We start from the raw sequence: 25,316 nt of genomic DNA on the forward strand, positions 1-25,316 counted from the left end.
GCATCGCACGTCGCAGCAACTCAGATCGCTCGCCAGCTTATCTCAAAAAATGACATTTCAAGCTCTTTATAACGTCAAAAGTCTTATACCGTTTCTATTAAATTGACGGTAAGTTGTCAACTGGTATAAAGAGAAAAAGGAAAACGCAATGAAATATCGCAATGGAGTATCGTGCGCGTTTTGTGAAATCTGTGACGACGCATCTTGTAACTTAATATGCAACAATAGTCTCGTTTTATTAATTTAATTTAAGTATAATTTGCCACAAATTTCTACCATTGCCTAAAAAAAAAACACATTTCCAAATTCATATGTTATTTAAACTCAACAATCGAGATTTTAAAGTGCACCGTCTTTTCCTTGCGATATTTTATTACGATCTATAATCCCCTTGTGCGATATACATATGCATAATGATCGTGCATTCTCCGATAAAACAGTCTCGAATAAATGCGGATTTCGTTTAGCGAGATATGCATGTACACATTATAGATTCCTATTCTATAGTAGTGTACCTTGGAAACAAACATAGATTTTTAAATAGAAGCCTCCAAGAAATTGTTTACACTACTTTCGGGACAATTGCATGGGTGGAAGAAATAACGTAAATATTTACAAGAGATATTCTTTAGTGCCTCGGCTATGTTCTCTTGGCTTTCCGCGATCTTTCACAAAGTGCGTTCTAAAGAGCGCGTTCGTGCACATCGTCTGGTACTTACAACGGTGTATTTCTTCTATATATTCCCATCTTTTTGCTATTAGCGTGACGATTGCAATGATTTAAAGTGACACTCTAGTGATATATTCAGAAATATTTCTGAATTTTTTGATTTCTTAAATATTAATTTCCACAAATCACAGACATTGGTTTTAAAATTGACCGTTCCTCGATTAATTTTCGTAGATATTAAAATAAACAGAAATAAAAAAATAAAAAAACAATTTAATGGTAAAGTTAATAGTAAAATTTTTCTGATTACGAACGCAGAATGATGTAAATTCTTATACTAACTTTTTTTTAATTCATTTATTTTTTTCTTTGCAGGACGAAGATGGCAGGGATTATTTAATTTATTCCAATTGTAATTTTATTTAAAGTAATGTCGATATATGTAAACTCATTAATTTAAGCTAAATTCTTCAAATAAATTAAATATTATAAATACTTATATGTAAAAAAAAAAATAATTAGAAATCTTATTAATAAATATTTGGATATTCTAAAATGTTCGAATTGTTTAAAAATCCAAGAAACAAAATTCCAGTCCATGCTAATCATTTCTTTTAATTCTCTGCTAATTTAATTTTTATTTTGTTGCAACACTAAATTAATTATACACCTAAAATTAAATATATTAAAGAAATAAATATAAAATATTGCTCTTCTAATCAATTGTCAATTTTTTAACAATCGCTGCGGGCTGTAAGAAACTATATATAATAAACAACAATTCATATTTCGATACATTATTGCAATAATAACAAATTATCATGTCTATAACGATTCAAATGCCGCTGATATCGAAAGGAGAAAAAATAAATGCCTATAATATATTGTCAGGATAAAATATTCGAAACCATCATATGTCATCCATTGTTATTATATTTCATCCATGGTAAAGCGAATATGTGCTATCTATTTGGATTATCAGCGGGCTGTAGAAGCCTTTGGCTTCTTGATTTTGACTTTGGAATTTTTTCAATCACTATATATTACATGGATGATAAAATGTCGATTAATGATGAGAGATGTTCGAATAAATGACGAAGATGATGATGGTGATGAAGATAGATGCACGATACGTGATGAGCGGCACAGGCAGGGGTGTTGGCTGTTGCTGTAGTTGCTGATATTAGTGGTGTATTATAGAGTTTTTTTGCTGTTGTAATTGTTGTTTGTTTCGTTTTCTTTTTTGCTACTAGATGTTCTATACTGCCTCTACGTTCGCGGGTGTGTGTGCGTATGACAACATCGAGGTAACGAAGGGACCGATACTCCGAAATACCGTAAGTGGTACTCGAGTACTTATCTGGTATCCTGATGATGAATCTACGAGTGATCTTCGTCTTTCATATCGGACACCATCGATGCCCTTGTTCTGTAAAACGTCTTCTAAGGTTAATTATTTACTTATATTGCATTAAAAAAAGATTATTGAGAACTTACGAATACTTGCAGCTCGTAATAGTCGATGTCGGCGAGCTGTCATCATTCACAGCAATTGATTTCGGTAAATTGATCCTACTAAAGCGATCATCAAAGGAGTTACTATTATTATTATTATTATTATCGCTACTGTCATCACTGTCATCGGATATCTTGAATATTTTTTGAAATAAGTGTGATGTTGTTTCCCGCTTGAAGTCTAACTTGATACTCTTCTCATCCTGGAAAATATCAATAACGACGATTCTGTTTTTGTTGTTATATATACATATAAGAATAAAGATTTTTTTTAATTTCTTAAATTACCTCTTCCCTCAGTCTATCGAGTAATATTTTCTTATCGGCTTTTAGTTTCGCCGCTTGATCCGCTTGTGTTGGAGTTTGGATGCCTGAATGTTCCAATAAAGCTAAATGAGCATCCTTCTCGGAAAGGACAGCTTTTAAAACATCACGTCTGTAATATTAAAATAAATTATTAAAAGTATATTATATTTGTGTGTGTACACACACACACACACACACACACACACACACACACACACACACACACAAAACTGTTTTTTTTTATTTATATGTTGAAACACCCACTTAATTTGATGCAACTCTTGAAGTTGAACAGTCTTCTCCTGATTCGACTGGGCGAGTTTCCCTTCGGTCTTAAATACCTTATAAAGAAGTGGCTCGCACGTGATGCATTTCGTGGTTGAAGCAGCTTGCATTACTGCGATTTCCTTCTCTATCTCGGCAATCTGATAAAATAATAAGTAATTTTTTGAGAAACATTCCAATAACTGTATCACTTTTTTCAAGTAATTAATTAAAAATAAAAAAATAAATTATAGAGTCAACACAAATAATGGCAATACGTATTGGCAAGCACAGATATTCGAGCGATACAATATTCACAATGTATAATTATTCACAGATTTTCTGCAAATGTATTTTCTATTTTATTTATTGTTACTACTATATCATTAATTATTATATTATAAAATAAATAAATTTTATTAGAAATAATTGTATTATACTCTAATGTTATACTTATTTTAATATGAATCGAATAAATTATGACTAAAACAATATGTATAAAACAAGTTTAATATTATATATTATAAAGGTTTCCAACTTACTCTTTGATCGGCTTCTTTTCTAAGCTCCTTCTCATTCTTTAACTTCGCCTCAATCTCATCCGTAATTGCAATGCTCTGACGAAGAGCCGCGTCCAATTCTTCTAATTTATTCTCTTTATCCACGAGGTTCTTTTTCAATTGAAACTCTATCTCTTCCTTTTTCTTTAGGGTGGCGATGAGCTCTTCGATCGCGACATCAATTCTCTCACCGAGCGAAGTCTCTAAAGAATTGACCTCCATTTCTAGCTCCTGTACCCTCTCATTTTTTAGTCTAATTTCTTTCTTCAGCACATTAATGATTTCCGTTTCGTAAAATCCTTCTTCCATTTCGGCCATCTCTTTTTCCATTTTTAGAATCTTATTTTGCTGCTCGACAATTTGCTGTTCATATCTTTGAATTCTGTTATCTTTTTCCGAAATATCGTGTCCCATTTCCTTCATCTTTTGCTCTTTTCCTTGCAACTTTATTTTCAGGCTCTCTTCCTGTTCGTATTCTTGAATTTTATTAACTTCTTCCAAAACGGCGTGCATTACGTCCTTTATCTTTTGTTTTTTTTCTTCTAGTTCACAAGCTACTTCATTATTAGATAGAAAGTTCACCTTCGGCGTGTCTCTGACTAAAAACAAAATAAAAACAACGATATAGTTAAAAATTTTAAAACATAACAAATTTAGTGGAGATTTCACTTACCTGGTTTATTTTCTTCAAATTTTGACAATTTTCTCAATTCAGAAATTTGATTCTCTAGCTGAACAATTCTGCATTCTCGATCCTGCAACTTTCGTTTAAGGCCGTCAATGTCATGCTCTTTGACGTAATCCTCCAAATTCGTAACCATCTTCTCCAGCTCTATAATTCTCGCTTTATCAATTCCCGCATTCATGAGATTGTTCTTCTGAATCCACTTTTCCATTTTCATAATACATTGTTTATCGAGCGATATCTGATATCGCAGATCACGCATCTCTTTCACATCCTCCTTGAGGTAGTCCTCGAGTTCTCCTACGGCGTCTTCCAGTTCCACGATCCGTTTGGATTTCCTGTTGATCCTTTTCTCGAGATCGTGCATTTTTTGCGCGTCCACGTTTTTCCGTAGGAGATTTTCTAGCAACACTACTTTCTGCTTCAGCTCGATGATGTGCTGATTCTTTGCCTCGATCTCCTGCTTCCAAGACTCCTCCACTTTCACGTTCGTTTTCTCATCGCTGTTATCCTTTTCTGAAGATTTCGTTGTGCTCGTGTGATTCTTCAAAAAATTTTTTAAGGCTGTCACTTGCCGCTCCAGTGCAAGGATATGCCGATCCTTTGCGTTCGGATTACAATTTTCGCATGCCTTCGGTTGCGTTTCAATATCCTTGTTTGATATTTCGTCATGTCCATTAATGTCCTTTAGGCCCTCACAGCATTTCAATTGCTGCTCCAGCTGGACGATGTGTTGATTCATCGTCTCCGTCTCCTCCTTCCAAGATTCAATATGTTTCGCGTCACCCAACAGGTCCTTGCACTTATTGTGCTCCATCTGGAGATTCTCCATCGTTCTTTCCAGCTCGAATATGGCACGGTTCTTCGCCTCTAGTGCTTTTCGCCAAGAAGACTCGTCCTTGTTATCCTGAGACTAGCGTGCGGTATGCGTGCCGAAGCGACGTTTGTTGGCAAAATGGCAAAATGTACGGGATGGCGATAATGAAAACAAAGGCGGAAGCACACAGGAGGAAACAGATCAAGGTGAACGTATGTGTATGTATGTATGTGCAATTTTTATCTGTATACATGCATCGATCGATGCGAAGAACGCGAAAGTGCATCTTCAAGTGATGAGATATTATCTTTGATCTTCATTCTTCCCTCTATCTCAGTATATTTAAATAATCATTCGTTAAATTATCTCTTCGCGATACTTTGTTATCTCCTTCTTTTTCTTCGCGTCTGCCGTTCGCCGTCTGATTTTCCTTCGTCCTTTTTTTTTCTCTCGATTTAAACTTGTATTTATATTTATATTTACGTGTGTGCATACATATATACATCTACATACGTATATCTTCCGCGGCCGTGTGAGTTACAGTATGTATATACAGATGGATGCGCGTGTATTTGTATCTCTTGTGTGTACGCCGGTATGTTAGGTATGTATATTTATATATATTCATATATATATATGTGTGTATTTATATATATGTATATATATTCCGGATTTTTCTTAGTAATAATAATTAATTAACGTTATTGTTTCCGTTGTCATCTCTCGCGTCGTCGCATTAATATGTATTTATAAGTTATCCTCTGCATTAAATTTATATTTATATATTTATATTAATAATTTTATCTTCAATATTTATATATTCTCAATATTTATATTTATATATCAAGTTATTGTTGTGTTATTATCGTTATTATCCTTTCGCTATAATTATTAAATACGTTAACAATGGTCGCAGCATTTTACGTAAAATAATTATATGTCTCGACGTGGGTTTTGTCCATTGGCGGATCGACATCAATCCTTCGTTTAAGTTTCTCGTATATACGTCTATACTCGTAAAGTCTCGCTTATAATATGCAAATTGTACTAAAAAGAACGGAGAAGGCGTCCCCAACAAAAATCGACCTTAGAACAAGCTTTTTAGGAATCCGGCGGGTCCCGCCTATTAGCATCGTTTCGAGAAACAAATTTATAACATTTTTATTTCATTATGTTCGTTGTATTGTCAATGCAAAGCCAAAAGGAAATACGTACAGAGGAAAAGCGGCGATATGTGAAGCATATGTGAATGTCGTGTATATATCCAAAAGCAGCGTGAAAAATGTCAGAAGACAAGTAGTTAGTAGATTAATAATATGGAAGAAGAATATGTTAATATAAATTAATTAATTTATATTTTTCTTATTATCAATACTCCGCAAGTAAGTAAGATATACTGACCTCTTGCTGTGCAGTTGTAGCTTGTTTCAACTTGGCTTGTGCGGTTTTGAGTGCTCTGCGATGAAGAAATGAGAATTAGTAGTGAAATTACTTTAATTTGTTTCAAAGTATATAGATATGGAAAAAATATCAATAAATAGTTCATATGAATTTATTAATAAATTTGTTATTTTCTATAAAATTATTTTGTTATAACATGTTTTAAAAGATATCTACAAGCAATTTATTTCACGTCATGTTATGCTTATTTTTAATGAAGAATATCATATAAAATTGTATATAGTAACGAAGAACTACTGTTTTATATTTTTGCAATATAACATAATATAAAATGAATACACAGAATCGGTATTACAAGTTAAAAAGAATGTTGAATCGAAACATCTATAACTTGTTATATTATACTAACAAAATTTAATTACACGCGCGTTCACTTTGTAATTGGCTCTAATTCAGATGTATTTTCGTCATCGTTTGAGATACTCACTCTTGAAGATCTCTGATCTGTTTTTCCTTGGAGTTTTGCTCCTCCTGTGTCATCTGAACCAGCTGCAATAGCCTCTCGGTCTCGGCGGCACTCCTGCCTGATTCTTCTTTCGCTTTTTCCAAATCCCTCTCGGCAATTTCGAGAGCCTTTTGCATTTCTGCTAATCTCTTGTCCGGCGCTCCGCCACTCTATTAAATTGAATCGTATAAATTTAATGATAAAAACCATCTACGAATTCATTCATGTTTAACAAATATATTTAGTAAGATTATACAGTATTATTAATAAGAGAATTACTTATTTTTTTTAATAATAAAGTATTAATTTTTATTGAAAATGAAAATTAAGTAAGCTTAGTAAACAAACTTTCTCAAATCCGAAATTAAAACTTTTGATGTTAATCGTCACTTGACTTCCACTTTTCAATTAAATAAATTACAGTATAATATAGTCATTATAAATATTCGTAATAATTACATATACAACTAAAACTATAATATAGCTACAAAAAGAATGTTTTAATGTACAATATAATTACCTTTTGTAATTGTTGCTCCAGTTGATCCATTCTCGCCTTTCTCTTTTTGATGTCTTGGTCGAGATTTTGAAGCGTTCTCTCTTTTTCCTCTATCGTCCTAGCTTTCTGATCTACGGCCTTCGCTCGTTCTTCCGTCTGTCTTCTCTGCTCGTCCAATTGTCGTCTCTGATCCTCCATCTGTTTCCTCTCTTGAATAGTATCGGCGCCAGCTTTCGCGGCGCCAGCTTGGAGTTTCTTGTTCGCCTCGTGCAAATCCACCTGCATTTAGAAAGGAATCAATTGTAGCGCATCCTTCGTACTTTCATCGCATGCATGACTTATTAATTTTTTTTCTGGACTAGCCAGAAAATCAACTGCGAGACAAAGAGAGAAAGAGAAGCTGATGTGTGCCGTAAGAACTATGATAATGACCATTCCAAAATGCAAAACCGACGACTATCTACTTGCGCTTTGGCTTAATGTGTTCTGCCATAACCTGTTTGTATATAAACTTCAATATCCAAAGTGCAATTAGATCGTAAGGCTACACACTAACTCTCAGTATTCCCATTTTTACAAATAAAAATCGATCGATATTTTTATTTCTTCTATAACTGATTATAGATTGAGATTACTGCACGTAAAATAAATTTTGTGGGAAGATTGAGAGTTGCGTTCTGTCGACCAACTGGTCGACAAAATTGTGAATGCATGATAGATAAATAAAGTAATAACAATAATAATAATAACAATAATAATAACAATAATAATAAAACGAATCGAACGCGACACAGACACTCCTCCATATCTAGTGTGCCTTCCAACAAGCGACACAAATGACATGGTGTGACACAATGGATCGTTACATCCTTGTTGTTTGCCAATATTAAACAAAGATGACATGATCACTGTCGCACTGTGTCGCTTGTTGGAAGGCACGCCTAATTATTATATAATATATAGCGAGATATGTATATACATACAGAGAGATATATTAATTGTAATAAAAACGTGGAGAGTACAATATAAAACAACGTATATACCTACAATAAGAAATATATGTACGTGAGCAAACGCTCGAGATGTGCACCAATCAGAAAGAGGAGGATATCGTTTCTTTGAGAGTTCTCTCTGACATACTTCGATAGAGGTTTACATCCTTGCATGCTTTTTACACAGAAGATAATTTCAAGAAATCAGAGAAAGATATGAAGATATGAAGCAATACTTCCTCATCTTATTGATGCAGTGCATGCTTTCCAACATAAATTTTTTCACGATTACTTCTTGCTGCCACGTTTAATACGCGACATAAGCGCAGCTGTAATAGTAACATGACTAAATATAGTAATAATAATCGGGAGAGAGAGAGAGAGAGAGAGAGAGAGAGAGAGAAAGAGAGAGAAAGCGAGCGAACAAGCTATAATCAATCATTTTATTTTTTTATTGACTTATTTATCATTCCATCTCTAATGTCTGTGTCCAGACAATTGATCCTTTCATCTGTGTCTATTATCAGCTGTTCTATATATTTTTTGCGTTCGCTTTCTTTCATATAACAATAATAGTCACAGTGCCACTGGGCAACTAAAAATACAACAACGATAATAATAATTAATAATAATAATAATGCAGACAGTAATAATAATAATAACAATAACGATAAAAAACAACAGCGACAATATAATTATAACAATAAAAACTTTGAACATATTCTGATAGCAATGAGCGATAAATGATAGTGCTTGGAAATATTGTCTGGAAGAAAGGAATTAAGGAAGGAAAGATCGTCGTTGGAGTAATGATCTTCTGACGAAGGGACGTTTCACTGTGCTGCGGATATCTGCTTGCGCACGTGTATAATGTACTATAAGTGATATGTGCGCACGTGAATGGTGCAGCGTGTCTGGTTGGTCCCGAATCACGCATATTAACACACATATATATATGTATATATTTGTTCGTTACATATTTTTTTCTGGCGGCGTGTGACAGTCTATTGGACGCGTCTGTCTTCGAATCGAAGAAGAGAAGGAAGAAGAAGAAGAGACGAGATTTATCATTCTGTTTTTTCAACAATCGACTCGATTGCATATCAGGGGATATTTTTTTTTTATAGAATGCGGGCAGAGTGCGCAGGATAGTAGTGATAGTGATGGTGACAGTTGAGGTACTGATGGAGATAGTGATGGTGCTTATGGTGATGATTGGTGGTGTGAATGGCTGAATTGTGAACTGTCGTCAGCAGCGCGAGCGAGCACGGCGTGAGGCCGACACGTGCGTCGGAACTGCCGCCGCTGCGGCCGCTAACCTGATTCTTCTCCAGTTCCTGGCACAGCATCTCGAGCTGTGCCTGGAACCGCTCGCGTTCCACTGTCGCCTGTTGAATCTCCTCGCGCGCGCGATCCAGCTCCTTTCTCAGCCTGGCGATCTCCTGGCCGTTCTGTTGTGCGGGCTGCTGTTGCTGTTGCTGCTGCAGCTGTTGTTGCTGTTGTTGCATGGTGACCTGCATCTGTTGTATCTGCTGTTGATGCGCGTGCAACTGTCGTTCCGTCGTCTGTATCCGCTTCTGCAAATCACCGGCCTCACGCTCGGCAGTGTCCGCCCGCTGCCGCTCCGTCTCGCATAACTTCCTCCACTGCTCAAGCTGAGCCGCGTCAGCCTGAACCGTCTCGGTGCCGCGCGACGCCAGCTGCTTCTGCAGCTCCTGCACTCGCTTCTCTGCCTGTTCGGCTCGCTGTCGCTCCTTCTGCTGCGCCTGCTGCACACTCTGTACCTGCTGCTGCAGCCGTTGTACTTCGCGCATTTGCGCGTCAAGCGTCTCCTTGGCGGCGCGATCGGGTGTCTGCGCGTGGGCACGCTGTTGGAGACGGCGGGCCTCTTCGCGCTGACGCTCGAGCTCGGCCTCGTTCGCGCTAAGCTCCTGCTGGAAATTGACCAGCATTTCCTGCGACTTCTCCAGTTGTATAACCAGTTGATCGCGCTCTACCTGCAGCTGCTTCGCATCCACTTCCCACTTCTCTTTCATCTTTTCCGAGTGTTTCTCCCGGTTCTCCAAGATTGCTGCCATCTTGTCGCGTTCACGTTGCGCCAGCTGCAGCTCGTACTGCATTCGGGCATGTTCCTCGTTACCAGCGAGTTGCTGCTGTTGCTGTTGCTGCTGTTGTTGTTGTTGCACGCGGCGCAACTCCTGGCGCAGTGCATCACGTTCGTCCCGTAGCAGTTGCACATCAGCGGCGAGACGTTCAAGCTCCTTCTTACTAGCATCGGTAGCTTCCTGATATTTAGCAGTTTGCAGATGCGTTTTTTCGAGCTCTTTCGCGAGTCTGCCAGCCTCAAGTTCGACCTGATCACGCGCCACGATCGCCTTGTCCAGGCTGGCTCGTAAACGTTCTACTTCAATACTCGCGCTCTCGGATCTCGTCTTACCCTCGGTCTGCATCAGCCGCTCCAACCGCACAATCTCGACACGTAGTTTCTCGTTATCTGCCTCGAGCGCATCAGATCGTATCTTCACCTTGTCGTGTCGGTCGCGTATCTTCTCGGCTTCGATTCGCGCACGCTCGATCTCCGAACGATTGCGTTCCTGCTGCGCAGTAGCCTTGCCGGTCTCATCGCGCGCCCGCTCGAGCTGAAGCTGCGCCTCATGCAGCTTCGCCTCGAGCTCGGCGTGGTTCGACTGCGTCCTCTTCAGCTCAGCCTCACGGCCTTCCAATCGCTCGCGTAGTTTTTCCACCTCCTGTTGTAGCCTACTACCCTCGCTTTGCCACTTTTCTTGCTCGTACTGGTATTTACCTCGCACGCCTTCCGCACGCTCCAGATCGGCGCGCAGCCTCGAGGCGTCCTGCTCAGCCTTCCGCGCACGTTCGAGTTCCGCCAGCGCCTTCTCCAAACGGTCGCGTAGCCGCTCCACCTCCAGCTTCGCCCACTCGTGCTCCTCCTTCTGTCGCTCCTGGCTCTCCTGGTACTTGCCGAAACGTGTTGCATACCTCTCGACCTCCTCGCGCGCGTTCTCCGCCTCGGAACGCAGTCGTTCCGCCTCGCCCTGCGCCTTCCTCACCTCCGTCTGCTGACGATCGTGCTTCTCGTACATCTTCTCAATCTCAAGTTGCATACGCGCAAGCTCCTCCTGCGTCTTCTCCGTCGCTGCCTGCGCCTTGTTAAGCTGGGAGTGCGCGCGCTCCAGCTCGAAGCTGATGCGCTCGTTGTCGGCCACCAACTTCTCACGCTCGTTTTGCAATCGTCGCAGCTCGATCTGCGACTTCTCGTAGCGCTCACGCACCATTTCGAGATCTACACTCAACCGATCGATGTTCTCCTTTGACTTCTCCTCGTGCTCTTTCGTACGACCGAGTTGCAGCGCCGCGCGATCGTACATTTCCTGCACTCGAGCCAGTTCCTCCTGGGCCTTACGCGATTCCTCACGTGACTTGGTCGCCAACATCTGCTGCTTCTCCGTCTCCAGCTCGAGTCGATCCTTGTCCGCCTCCATAACATCGATGCGATTCTGAAGCCGATACACCTCGCTCTGCGACCTGTCATATGGTCATAAAATATTTAGTCTCTGTTCTCTTTAACTATAATTTGTCTACATAAATAATTGGCGAAAATTTCATCGATAATGCTTGAAGTTGAAATTGTTTTAAATATCTTTAAGATTTTTTGTATTGTAATATTGTTATAAATCAGTTATTGAGTCATATAATGTTATACTCGAAACAATTAAATTTTTGCAATTTAAATATCTAGCCAGTATTACCTATCGTATTTTTCCAACATCTTTTCGAATTCTTTGGTAGTGTTTTCTCGCTCCTCGTGAGCTTTGTTCATAGAATACTGTGCCTTCTCCAGTTTCTCCTTTAGGATTTGGATTTCAGTCAGCGCATCATCTCGCTCCAACTGTTTTATCGCAATAGAAAAAGAACCAGAAAGAGAATTTCAGTTTTCTAATAATGTAACTTTTATGCAGAATAACATCATTGGCTAATAAAATGGAATCATTCATATATCAAAATTATTTAAAATAGTTTATAAGGATTAAGAGGTGATATCATTTATTACTAAGCCACTAAGGAGCTAATTCAACTCACCGTTAATTTCTGATGAGTATTATGCGCCTTCTCCCATCTCTCCTTTACCAAGTCGAGTTCTGAGAGTACATTTTCCTTCTCGCGTTGCATCTTGGCTATCTGATTTTGCTGGAATTCTATCCTCTCGTGCATCTTCTCCATCTCTTCCTGGAAGCTATCTCGTTCCTTCTGTAGTCGTTGCATTATAACCTGACAAACAATTATAACGGAGTTATCGAATTATTAAATTTAAATCTCGATTAATCTTTTAGCTAATTGCGCTCACCTGAGCTTTTTCGTACTTGTCCTGTAGTCGATCCACATCAAGCTGAATCGCTTCCCGCTCTTTCTGCATTCTCGTTGACTGTCCTAATGCTTTATCAAGCTGGCTCTGCAGATTCTCGAAATCGTAGTTCTGTTTTTCTCTTTCCATTTGCATCTATACAATTATTATATAGCGTATGTTAACTGTACTTTAATAAATCATACACATAATATATACATAACAATAACATATACATAAATTATTAAGAGCAGTAACAAAGGATTAAAATTAATGTCATTTATATATACTATATATATATATATAATATATATTTGACACAAACGTTAAAATTAATTAAATATTTCCAAACTAAAATATATACGTTTCAAGCTGATAGAAATATTTATAACGATAAATTGTCTGTTCATACAATACTTCTGATTCTTTCGAGTTTACTTACTCTGCGAACTTCCGTCTGCGTCTTATCGAGCTTTTCCTGCAGCTTGTCGACCTCACTTTGCGTCATCTTGCGATTTTTCGAGTTCGCCGATTGCCTTATCCCTCTCGGAGTGAAGACGGGCCACGGATGCCTGTGCTCGATCGTACTCCTCTCGCAGGCTCTCCTGTTCGCCTTGAGCATTCTCGAGTCTCGCTTTGAGCCTGTACACTTCGCCTTGACTTTTCTCCACCTTAAGAAGAAAAAGATTTTTCTCTGATGCCTTATAAATCTAATTAACTCCGAATTACATGTAAACATAACGTTTTTATGCAGTTTAATTGAACAAACTGCAATTACTATTTTTTTTTAATATTACGAATTCCGCTGTTTCTTTAAGAATCCTCAAAAATATTATGAGTGCAATAATAATCGCATGAGTAAAAACTGCAATTTTATAATGCTGTCAGTTATAAATATTATTGTAGGAATAATGAAAGTTTATGCATACTTCCAACATCGTGGAGAAATGCTTCTTTCATAAGTACGCTCTTTGCAAAGTAAACCTCTCAATTAAGGATTGTAACACAAGACCGAACGTAAACGCGATTTTCCGCGCTAGAAAGATTTATTCGTTTTCATGGTCTTTTATCTTCCGTCATTAACTTGTCTCCGCGTGGAGCAAATGATGAGCAGGGCAAATGCGAACTTAAGCACACAGTTTAGCCGTGCTCCTTCAGAATCGAGCGATATGGTAATGTACGCGAGTAATTTTCCAGTCACTTAGGTGGCGGGATCGTTACTTCGCTGCCAGTTGCAGACACCGGGTGCAAGTTGAAAGCGTGATTGGAAATTGGATCCTATTGCGTGGACAAAGATATAGGCAAAGATGTAGGCGACAGTGGAAAAACGAGAGTAGGAACGAAGGAGAAGAAGATCGAGAAAAAGTAGGACAAAGATGAGAAAGAGTCTTTCAGGTAAATGTTAAGAACTCTTTTGAATTGACCGCGATTGAAATCATTTGTTTGCGAAGATACGTGACCGATTCAAACACGACCCTCAGAAAGTGCTCGTCGAAATGAAACTGCCGAGTTGCAGCCCGAAACGGATCTTCAGTCGTCCATTAATAGATCGCTGAGTGGCGACGTGTGTATACAGGTCGTGTGCTCCAGCAAAGTAGTCCAGGTTACTTCTGTGCTGATCAATCGATACTGTAATTGATGTATAAATAGCACTCCCGCTACAGAAACGAAGAAGATGAGATAAGTTGTCGCGAGATCGAAAGCTCCGAATTGGGACTTTTATCTCTTTCGTGAATTAGGACAAGTGATACTTTCACAATTCCTTAAATAACGATTCTGAGATATATATAAAGTACCACCCCGCTAACGTACATATAAACAATATTAAAAATATAATACAATAATTTCAGTCGAAATTGCAGTAAAATATACATACACGAAAAAAAGAAAGCAGTTGCCGTAATTAAAAACTGCGTGTGGTAACTAAACGCCCTAAATAGTAGATGTAAAATATGAACAATTAAAATATAAGTATCATAGTTAATGTCTTAGCTGTGATATCTATACTATAGCAGCAAATTATTTCGCCATAGTTTATAAATTTATAGTAACGACAGCAAATATATTTTAACAAACCCAGATTAGCCATGGTAGATAAATTTTTGCTTCCGTGATATTTAACAAACTATAACAAATCGAACTCATCAATCTTCGCGAATCGAAAAAGTGAAAAAAAAAAAAAAATAAAAAATTTTTGAAATATGAATTTATTAATAACACACACATTTGGAATTTATTATTAAAGTTCATGTATCGTGTCGCAAACGACAAAAAAAAATAAAAAAAGCTTACCTTTTCTTGAAGAGTTGCAGCTTCGGCACGTGCTCTCTCATTGTCCGCTTGCGTGACCCTCAGCTCGGCCTGGGCTCTCCTTAAATCTGCAGCTGTTTTGTCGGCCCGTTCCTGAACGCGCTCCATCTCCTGGGACGAGTTCAGTGTGCTTCTGCCGTAACCTTGCGATCGTTCCATATCATGCCGCAGCCTTTCGTTCTCCAGTTCCAACCTGGCCAGCCGCTGCTTCGCCGCCTCCCAGTCTGCGCCGCTACGTCCAACCTCGGAGGCGGCCTTGTCCAGCTCAGCCTTGCTCTTGCCAAGCTCGGATTGTGAGCTCTCGAGCTTCGCTTCTAACCGATCCTTTTCCGCTTGCGCTCGTTCCAAACGTGCGCCTAATTTCTCGACCTGACGATTTATACATGAAAAAAAATATATAAAAACGTTGTTTTGTTAATGTTTTACAGTTATATCGTAGTATTTTATTATTTAGTCTCTGTTTACAAAAAGATGTTTAACAAATTTATCATTTATTTTATTAATTATTTATTTTACTTTAATGGTGGATAAAGGATGAGAAATTAAAAAAAAATTCTTTTATTTAGCCTTGCTCACCTCAGATTCCAAAGTATGTATTTTCATTTTGTATTCGGCGATTTCTCTCTCGTGCAATTCCCTCTCCTCCTGCTTCTCCTGCTCTGCTCGATCCCTTTGCTCACGTAATTGTGCCATTTGCTTCTCTTTATCCCCAATCGCCTCCTCGAGACTACTAAGTGCACCTTCGCTGCTGCAATGGTGCGCTTGCATTGCCGTCAGCCTGGCCCTGGCCATGTCGACTTGATTATCTTTCTCCTTCAGCAGGTCCTCCAGATTCTCGATCTAAAGTCAACAGCAAACTCAACAATAATTGCAAAGGAGAGGAGCGTTAGCTCATTCATCAATCGATTGTTAGTACAGAAACAAGCGAGAATGTTAATTTTTTTAATTTAAAAACGCTATCGTTACTTTATTTCTAAAGTGAGACAATTAAAAAAATGTGATTATGGAGTTATATAAATGAATTAAATAAAGATTAATCTATTAACCATCAAAAGTAAAATGACTTAATTTCAGAATATCCGTTCGACAAACAACACTTGTATTGTTCTTAAGACTTTCAAAAAGATTGTAAGAGATTTCTTCTACAAGAGTGACATTTATTAAATTGTCGTTTTTTTTTTAAATAAAAAGAAGAGCCTCTTACAGAGAATCTTGATAGTTAAGACAGTTTTGGTGATCAAAGTTTACAGAAAAAATTGTTTTATTTTGTATTTAGTCATTTTAGCTAACCAAGAGATAGATATTAAATGTGATGACATTTTAAGTTGTCATTTTTATATTTGATCATGATACTTCTAAGTATATATTCTTTTTACTGATAGTATTTGTTTTCTGTTAAGTTGAAAAATAATTGTCATCCTTTTCTGAAAAACTTAATTTTTTAACTTGTCACTTTTAAAGTAAGGAACCGATGTTTTTCTCTGTTTTATATAGTTCTGGAAATCTTTAATTCATTCTTAATGCCGATATAATCATGATACTTAACTTTTGATGTTATGGAAAATCTTATTTTATGTTAAATATCGCGTTAAACAATATAAGTTATTGAATTATTACATATTTCATAAATAGATAAAGAGAAAGGAAGGCATGGAAAGATAAATTAGTACACATCAAGATTATGCTTCATTTAGGAAATTAAACTCGGAATGATCTTTACATGCGATCTTCACGCAAATCATAAATTCGGCGTATTCGCAGAGACATTGTATCGCTAATGCAATCCCTCGAGATATCAATATGGGATTGTAAATTATCGTAATCACCTACCTGCCAACGCACTCTCTCTCACTCTCTTTCTCTCTCTCTCTTTCGTTGGTCTTCTTTTATTCACATAATCATACTCAGACATCATCGTCACGACAGGCACGCTAATGTAAAAATAAATACGGTGCTTGTGTGAAAGCAAATAATAGATTTTATAAATAGCATAACATAACGTAATATAAATATGATGCCTAATAATGACAAAGGCGATAATTAAATTAAATATTTAAATTAGGTGTAGAATTTAACATAAATTATATATACAGAAACTAATTAGATATAATATTACATAAATTAGACAATAGCATACATAATAAAATAATTAACTTACAATTTGTTATTAAACAAATACAATAATGGGTATAAGGGGAGTAGGACATTTCATATTTGACAAATTAACACGTTTTCTTATACACGATGTAGACATAATCAACGCAAAACAACAAATCAATTGATAACATTAATTTCATATTTACATAGGAATATAAGCGCCATAACCCATTACGGAAATGATAGACGAAAATAATATAAATTTATACGAAACCCGCAGAATAAATTTACCTTCTTGTTTTTCTACAGATTTCATATCTCTATCAAATGATTGCAATAAAGAAAAGGTCCTACGCGTAAGAATCGAGTATCGTAATTCAATAACGACGAAAAATAAGACAGACATAATAACCCTGCGAACAACACTTTATCGCTCGTAGAGAACGTAACTTAAAGGAAAGGGAAATGCAAATTAACAAGAAACGAGATACGTGACAGAAAATACGCTACAGGTGTGAACACAGTACAACTGAACGTCTTCATCAACTGCGTCTTCGCAATTTACGTCCGCGACTACAGTTTATTGATTAGTAAACGCAAAAATATTGCAAGAAACGTCATATGCGTACAAACACACACACATACACACACACACACACACACACACACGTGCGCGCGCGCGCGCGCGCGCGCAATCCAGCTTTCAGGCATTACAATATCGCAGAGATGCGACGACACATTGAATGCATTCCATCACATCGGTCTTTTTTAGCCGCTGCGACAATTAATGCTCCATACTTTGTGTAAGTACACGATGTGCACCTCTAATCCTAAAGAATCTCGCATCAGTCCCGTCAAACGTGAGGAGGAAAGGGAAGACCTTTGTCGTGTTCACGAAGTTGATGAAGCGATAATCAAAGGCGAAGACACCATCAAAGCGCGATCAAAATCACCGTCGCGAACAAAGAGCCGACAGATAACTGTAGCGCATTTTTATCATCGTGTTTTATCGCAGGTGTTTCTTTTTTTATAGGAGAATCTTACGGAAATTGCAGATCCAGACGACTCGAACTGCACAATTATATGTAACGTATGACATTTTGCACATTTTTATTCTTATTGCACATCATATACGATTTTCCTTTTTACTTTATGCTACATTTATGCAAATTATCTCCAATTAAATGCAATCGCAAATACATTCCGCTTATCTAAATCGGCACTTCCGCGTCGTCAAGAACGACATTAAAAATTTATCCTCGATGGGACAATTTTCGTCTTGGGATTATGGCCGTCACACGTGCGATCGATACCGATACCGAGTTTTACGTTTCGCAGTATCAGCACGTACGTCATCCCTCGTGGGATCAGCTCCCAGAATTTTCTCAAAGAGCCGATTGCAATTCACGAGGCGATTGATTGAATTTCGTACTAGTACACATGCGCATTCCATTCTTCCTCTGTGTGGGAGTCTATGACGTGGGGTATATTATTCAACACTCCCACTGATTCAATCCTTTCGCTTCACATTATCGTTATACGTTAAAATTATAGACGTTACTCTATCATTAAAAAATAACAATGTGTTTATCAACTGTTTGTTATATTTACGTATCATTTAACTATCTGTGATTTTATTTTTTTATTCGCAATATGTAAGTGTCGTATTGGATTTATCAATGTATTGCCATGCTATATTTATGTGTCACTTATTCGCCAATCGCTTCTTCTAAAAAATTTAAACATTTTTTTAATTTTCAAAGCAAGAGGAGACATCTTATTATTTTATTTTTCGTTTTTAACGCTGACTTCTCTTCACATGCAGGAATCGGACAATAATAACGTGGCTATTATGCATGAGCACGTTGCAAGTATAAGATATTAGAGAGTTTTTGCAATAACGTGAATCCAGATACAGTGAACGCTAAAGTCACGTTATCCTTTTCTTGATTAGTTGTTAAGAAGAAGATAACCTGATCTTAGCGTTCACCGTATCTGGATAAACGGTATTGCAAAAACTCCCTAATGAAGAGAAAGATACACGACAATATGAAAAGCTTCTCTTCGCGTCCTGTAACACTTTCTCTTAAAATGACGAACGATTAATTTCACAATCTGTACTAGCGCAAATATTTTCTTAAGCGCTAACTTCCTCTGAGCGAGAAGACATTTTGCCGGACTTGTCCGCCTTTGCATTTGCATCTTTCCTCAGACGAAGGACTAAACATGATCCATGATAAGGATATTCATTTCACAGACGTTATCTGCTTCGAACCGGCCATCTCCTCGCATAATACTCACTCGTTCCGAGTTATGAATCATAATGAGATGATTCTTCTTCACATCGAAATATGGCTCTTGATGAATGCAAACGTTACGAGTCCGCGCAAAAGTGGTAAAAGTGTATAAAGTAGACGAAAGTAGTTGAGAATAGATAGTGGAACGAAAATGAACGAAGCCTTTTGACGGCAGAGTCTTGAGGAACGAAATTCCTCAATGAGGAAGCTGGAAGTTGAATAAATGAAAGAGAGACCTCACCTTGCGCTGCAGAACATTGATCTTCCGATAATCCTTGATTTCTGTCAGTTCGGTGTTCATGCGATTGCGCTCCTGTTGCGCCTGCATTGCCGCCTGCGTTTTCTTCTCGATCATCCGGTTCTTCTCCTCGAGTCGCTGTCGCATCTCCTCGACCTGCACATTTCGGAACGGAGCGATAAAAAGGGAATGTCGCTGAGGACCGGTCGACGAGAGAAACCTCCAGGCGAGTCCAAATCGTGAATATTTAGCGCGCAATACGTACTACGCACGTACACGCGACGGGACACGAAGCGACATTAGTGAGGAAGAAAGGAAGGAGAGGAGAGGAGAGGAGAGGAGAGAGAGAGAAGAGAAGCTCGACCCAGTTTTGCACGACGGCTTGGCCTTCCTCTCTTCGTCGATGGCCTCTTCCGGAAACACGTGATTTGCCGTAGTTTTAACTGAACTCTTAGTCGTCGGACCGATTTGCCAAACGGATGTGATCATCATCACGCGTCGTCGTTACTTAACTCATTTGAGAAGAACCCTTCTCGAACCCTTAAAAAAACTATGGGATGTACTCTCTTCTCCTTCTCTTTAAGTTTGCTTTGAGAAGTTAATTTGAAGAGGATCTTTTTTAATGTCTTTTTACGGTGTTTAGCAATTAATATTATGATGTATTAATTGGATAACAGGGTTGGAAAGTAACGCGTTATATTTCCGTTACTTTTTTTTATAACGATTTGGTAAAAGTAACGCTGTTACTTTTTTTCATTAGTAATGAAAAAGGAACGACGTTTAAAATGTTAGTAACGACTAGTTGACGACTAAATAAAATGTTAGTAACGAGTAACGAAGTTGACCCCGTTATTCTTGATCGTTACTTTTTTATAGATCATAGCCGTCACCGGAAAATAAGATTATAGCTAAATAAACAAAAAACTTTTAGCCTATTTTTGTTTCATTCACTATCCTCGCTTTAGCATAAGAACATTAAAAACTAAAATATCTATTATATAATAAAATACCATAGAAAGTGATTTATTATAAAATGCCATAGAATTAAACATACATGTAAAATATCAATAGAAGATAAAAATGTTTAAAGATAAATATCTTTCTAAATATCTTATATTTAATTTATATTCTGTCTTAGAAGCCGTAACATTTAAAAAAAAGTGTAATTATGCAGAAGACAGGCTTATTCATCGATTTTGATGAAATTAGGTTCATTCGATGCATTTTTGCACGAAATGAATGAATCTATCAGATTTCCTTACCTCAATAGTCATCAACTTTAACCATCTCTCAATATCTCAGTTCGCCGGACAGAGCGACACTTATGTATTTTTCTGCCAGATTCGTTTATTTCGTGCAAAAACGCGTCGATTCTAATTTCATCAAAATCGGTGAGTCTTTATATCCGTCTCCTACATAATTACAAATAAAAGTAACGAATAGTAACGATTTTTTATCATTACTTAAGTAACGGTAACGAAGGAAAACACGATAGTTTTAAAAAATAATTTTTTCAATTCTGGATGTATAAAAGATATACAATTTGGAATAGAAAACAGATTTTCAGTTTTTCCTCATTAAATATTTCTTAGTTTTCTTTTTACAAATTTTTAACTAATTCTAAATATAAAACAAAGATGAAAGGACAAAGATTAAAAATTTTTAATTGAAAATATAAAACAAAAATGGGAGATTTTTATACTTTTTATACTTTATATTATATTATATAAAAATTTGATTTTCTCTTTTCGTAATTTTAAGCATCCTACAACCAGAAGATTACATCTTGTAAGATGCTGGAACATTGAAAATCAAGAATTTGCTTTGCGAATTGAAAACAGGGATGAATTTGAATTGAAATAAAGTTTGCGTCAAGAATTTTTCTTGCATCAATGATCGTTTTAGAATTCATGGGATTTGCGTGAGTTGGGTCAACATTTCTGATCACATGATTCAAATTTGATTTCGCAGTTTTGTCCTAGTTTTACTCGATGTTAGATCTTCAAAGAAATTTCTTACTCTCCGAACTTGCTTTTATAGAATCTTAAAAATATTAAAGGAGCGTGTAAAGGCTGGGAAAATTAAACCAACGACTTCTTTATTTAAGATAATGATCCTTCATCCGAGTTTCCGGATAACAGCATTAGGATGGTTAAGAAACTTTGTTGCAACCACATGCTGGAGAACGTATTCGACAAATACCCGGATTTTAGAGATGCGGTTAGAAATTTGGTATCGATTTCGAGTCTCAGTTGTGTTCCAGTTTCGCCATCAGTGTGAATAACAAAACCTGCGGTAAACTTGTTTACCGAAAACTTATTTGGCAAATTTCTGTAAATTCGCATACATTTTCAAATTATCGTAATATTGAAATTTTTTTGTTCTTGAAAGCAACGAGAAGCGATTAACAAACTATTAGCAAATTTATTTCTAAATTCAAATTTCTAAGCATAATAAATAGAATTACATCAGCATAATTAAACAAACTATCTCTTACACTTAAGAGAAAATTATTTTCTTAACAACACTATAATTATTTATTAAATACGTCTTCAAATCTCTTTACAATTTTGCAACAAAATTTAACTACATAAAAAATAATATAAGAATTTGTGACAATACATTTTTTTAAATAAAACGAAAAGAAATCAAAGTTATACTTACATCAGCCTGCAGCATATTATAATGTTCTTCCTTGGCGCAGAGAGATTCCTTGAGTACGGCGATGTGTCTCTGGTAATCCTGATGTTGCTCCTCGAGCGTCTTCATCTTCGCCGACATTGCCAGCAGTTCTTGGTCTCGTCGCTGTACCTCCGTCCGGAGCTCGTCCAGCTGCGAAAAGATTCGTCGTCCAGGCGAGGATCAGTCCCTGAGCTCCGTCCGTGTTGGCGATGACGACGACGACAACAACAGACGACGTAACGACGATGGCGACGAGCGACAGAGGTATTGAAACCGTCTGTAGGCTCTTCACCATGACCGAGTACGACGACGATGATAACCTCGTCTGATAAGGACCAGGCAAGGTTGCGCGCACAAATGTCTTCTTTTAATGCAAAACCGAGGCTGTAAGCTCGTTTGGATATTTCAAACTTAGTTGATGACAGCGAGTTCTAATTTAGCAAAGGCGACAACTTTCAAGACAAAAAATATCGAAAATTGTCGAAACGAGTAATCATAATTTATGAATTTTTTTTATTGATTAAGATTTAAGTATTTCTGATTTATCAAGTCTTTTAACTCCGAGAGTTAATTAAAAAAAATTGTAAATCTAATTTATTCTTATCTCTAATTTATTCTTAAATTTAATGAAATAGTAGATAGTATTCTCCAATTTTTCGATGATATTACAATAACTTTAAAAAAGATCCTTTATGCACTTATATAACACACTTTTCGCGTCTGCATCGTGCCGCATATCTTAAATTATTCCTGATCCAAATTGCGCGCGAAATTGGTTTCCGAGCGAACAGCCTTGCGGGATATAACCACGGAGTTACTTAATTGCCGTTGGACTTTGACACGAGCCACTCTTGAGAAAGATCGAGATTACTTTAATTAAAATTACGTCGATGTAAATCGACTCTGCAAAAGATTTTCACATCAAGGATTAAAAATCAAGTCGCATTGTCGTCCTGTTCCATTCCATTGCTATTTTTAATTCATTTATGCGCCTTTCTTGATTTTTGAACGGATTAACGAAGAAGGCTGATATTAGAACCATTACGATCATGACCTAATTACAAAATCAAACAAGAAACTACGTGTGCGAGCCAGTTTCGGTCGAACCTAAATTTATAAGAACAATCCGATCTCTTGAACTTTGATCTCAAATCCACAAAATCTATTAATAAATTCTTAAACTTTTTACAGCACTGTTAATTGTCATGTTAATCGCAGTTAACTAACTTCCCTTTCTAGCTACATAGCTAAAACTATAATCTAAAGAGGGATGAAGTCTCGGGCTGAGTTAGTTAACCCACTGGGATTGATCATTGACCAAACTGACTGCCTCGATCATAAATATTTCTTAGCGTAATAATTATTAAGAGAATCTAATATAAAGGTAATAAAAAAATCAGGGAGGAAAAAAACATCGTCGTCGTACTCGGATAGGATTTGCACGAAGCATGCAGCGTAATTGAGGCCAGCGATACAAAATTACGAACAGTGTTTCTTGGGGGTGTAAAAGGTGCACATGTATATATATTTATTTATACATATGAATTATGCACATTCGTATATAAGTAAATATATATGCACACACGTGTACACACACAGCGAAGTGTGCTGGAGACATATGACACAAAGAGAGGTGTAATCTCACGCGCACGCTCGAGGAAGGGTTGAGATATTCGGGATATGTCACGTCGATATGTCTCTTTTATTTTCGTGTACGTACCTACGCTCGTGTCTACTCTGGATTGCCGGCAGGCCGCGTGAAAAGATTCGTCGCGACATATCGTCAGAATGCGAGATCTCGCGACGATCTTAAAGCAGAGTCGTGATAAACGCAACACAGCTACTATTGACTAATCACTACGTACGTAAACGCGATACGAGCGAGATCGCGATTCCACGAGGTCCTCCTTGGGAACTGCATAGTTTCGAAGTTTCGATTTCGAGCCAAAGAAAATGTTGGCTTAATTAGAGAACGATTTGTGCTTGAAGACTTAAATTCTTGTATTCTAATTCCCTTATTGCGAATGTGAGCTTTGCTTTCTAAAAAATGATTTTTTAGATTGTAATTTTTACACACGGAAAAGGAAAGTAGCTGCCGTAACTAAAAATTACGTGTGGTAGCTAAATGGTAAATGTAAAGTTGCCGTAGTTTATAAATTTATAATGGCAGCAAATATATTTTGACAAACCAAAATTAGCTATGGCAGAGAAATTTGTTTTCCGTGCAATAAATAATATATCACTGCAATGTATTATTATAATAGCTTTCCAATATACGCTCTAATTTTTTTTTAGCCAAATGTCATACATATAGTATACAGTTATAATAATTCCTTTATTTTGCATGAAGATGATTTCAAACGTAAGAAAGTATCCAAATTAATTACGAGAATCATCATTCGCGCGTAGTAAGGATAGAGGACCTCTGTCATGCGTCTCATACTACATCTAGTTCAAGACACTAGATGAGAAACGAGCGAATCGTTATCGTATTTCCTTTCTCAGATGCGAAGACATTTGAGAAATCTGCGTCTACACTTGAGAAAAGAAATTCAAGACGTAAGCTCGCTCTCATCCAGTGTCAGCTATCGATTTAATCGACAGCGGCTATCACGGCATCCACGACGGCGGCAATATCGCCCCGCATCAATCCTCAAAGTCATCGAAGTGACGGAGGGTGCGCACTCCCTCGCTCCGACGACGATGACGTTGATGATTATCTACGATGATTATCTACGGTGTCACTAGGTCGCACACACGCACGCACACGCACACAACGATTCTGTCGAATGATGTTAACGAAGGTGAACGAAAGTCCTTCGTTCTTTTCGCTCTTCAGTCTGGGAGAGTAACGGTCTTCCTCTAAGAAATTATTGTCTAGAGACCGGTGTGTAAGTTTTTTTCTTTTTACGTGAGATGCGTGAAATGATGATTGCGAGACAGTCGATCAACGATTCACGCCAGTAGGAAAACAGAGTTTGAGAAAGAGACAGAGACAGAAAGAGATATACAGAGTAACAAGTACAGTGGCTACGATATACATCGAAACACTCCGTTACGTAATATGGTAATCATGTAGATGGAAACGGAGAGGGAAGGATGGTGGTGGTTGTGGCGG

General features: G+C 37.4%; 2 protein-coding genes across 2 annotated transcripts in view; both read right to left on the minus strand.

Moving 5' to 3' along the window:
• Positions 1-1,500: 1,500 nt before the first annotated feature.
• LOC108725093 (interaptin) lies at positions 1,501-5,178 on the minus strand. The gene is made up of 6 exons (XM_018451879.1): positions 3,989-5,178; positions 3,298-3,914; positions 2,756-2,916; positions 2,474-2,621; positions 2,168-2,388; positions 1,501-2,099 (listed from the first exon to the last, which is right to left on the minus strand). The coding sequence occupies exons 1-6, from the start codon at positions 4,830-4,832 to the stop codon at positions 2,051-2,053; spliced, it is 2,040 nt and encodes a 679-aa protein (XP_018307381.1). The 5' UTR covers positions 4,833-5,178; the 3' UTR covers positions 1,501-2,050.
• A 521-nt stretch (positions 5,179-5,699) lies between these two features.
• The window catches only part of brp (ELKS/RAB6-interacting/CAST family member bruchpilot), a 66,934-nt gene continuing 47,317 nt past the window's right edge, over positions 5,700-25,316 (minus strand). The window contains 14 exon segments of the mRNA XM_018451880.1: positions 5,700-5,940; positions 6,219-6,273; positions 6,706-6,893; positions 7,244-7,501; positions 9,534-11,757; positions 11,982-12,121; positions 12,313-12,501; positions 12,578-12,730; positions 13,017-13,079; positions 13,081-13,245; positions 14,867-15,253; positions 15,461-15,724; positions 19,520-19,672; positions 22,181-22,348. Of these exon segments, the coding sequence (XP_018307382.1) occupies positions 5,905-5,940; positions 6,219-6,273; positions 6,706-6,893; positions 7,244-7,501; positions 9,534-11,757; positions 11,982-12,121; positions 12,313-12,501; positions 12,578-12,730; positions 13,017-13,079; positions 13,081-13,245; positions 14,867-15,253; positions 15,461-15,724; positions 19,520-19,672; positions 22,181-22,348 (4,443 nt within the window). The 3' untranslated portion in view covers positions 5,700-5,904.

Source organism: Mycetomoellerius zeteki, unplaced genomic scaffold, assembly GCF_001594055.1.
Source record: "Mycetomoellerius zeteki isolate Tzet28-1 unplaced genomic scaffold, Tzet1.0 scaffold324, whole genome shotgun sequence".
Lineage (NCBI taxonomy): Eukaryota > Metazoa > Arthropoda > Insecta > Hymenoptera > Formicidae > Mycetomoellerius > Mycetomoellerius zeteki.

Coding starts and splice junctions, on each gene's coding strand:
- LOC108725093 (XM_018451879.1), bottom strand. CDS start 4,832: ATGGAGAATCTCCAGATGGAGCACAATAAGTGCAAGGACCTGTTGGGT. Junction 2,917..3,297: donor GAAAAGAAGCCGATCAAAGA/GTAAGTTGGAAA, acceptor TTATTTTATCAG/ATTGCCGAGATAGAGAAGGA. Junction 2,622..2,755: donor CAAGAGTTGCATCAAATTAA/GTGGGTGTTTCA, acceptor TTAATATTACAG/ACGTGATGTTTTAAAAGCTG.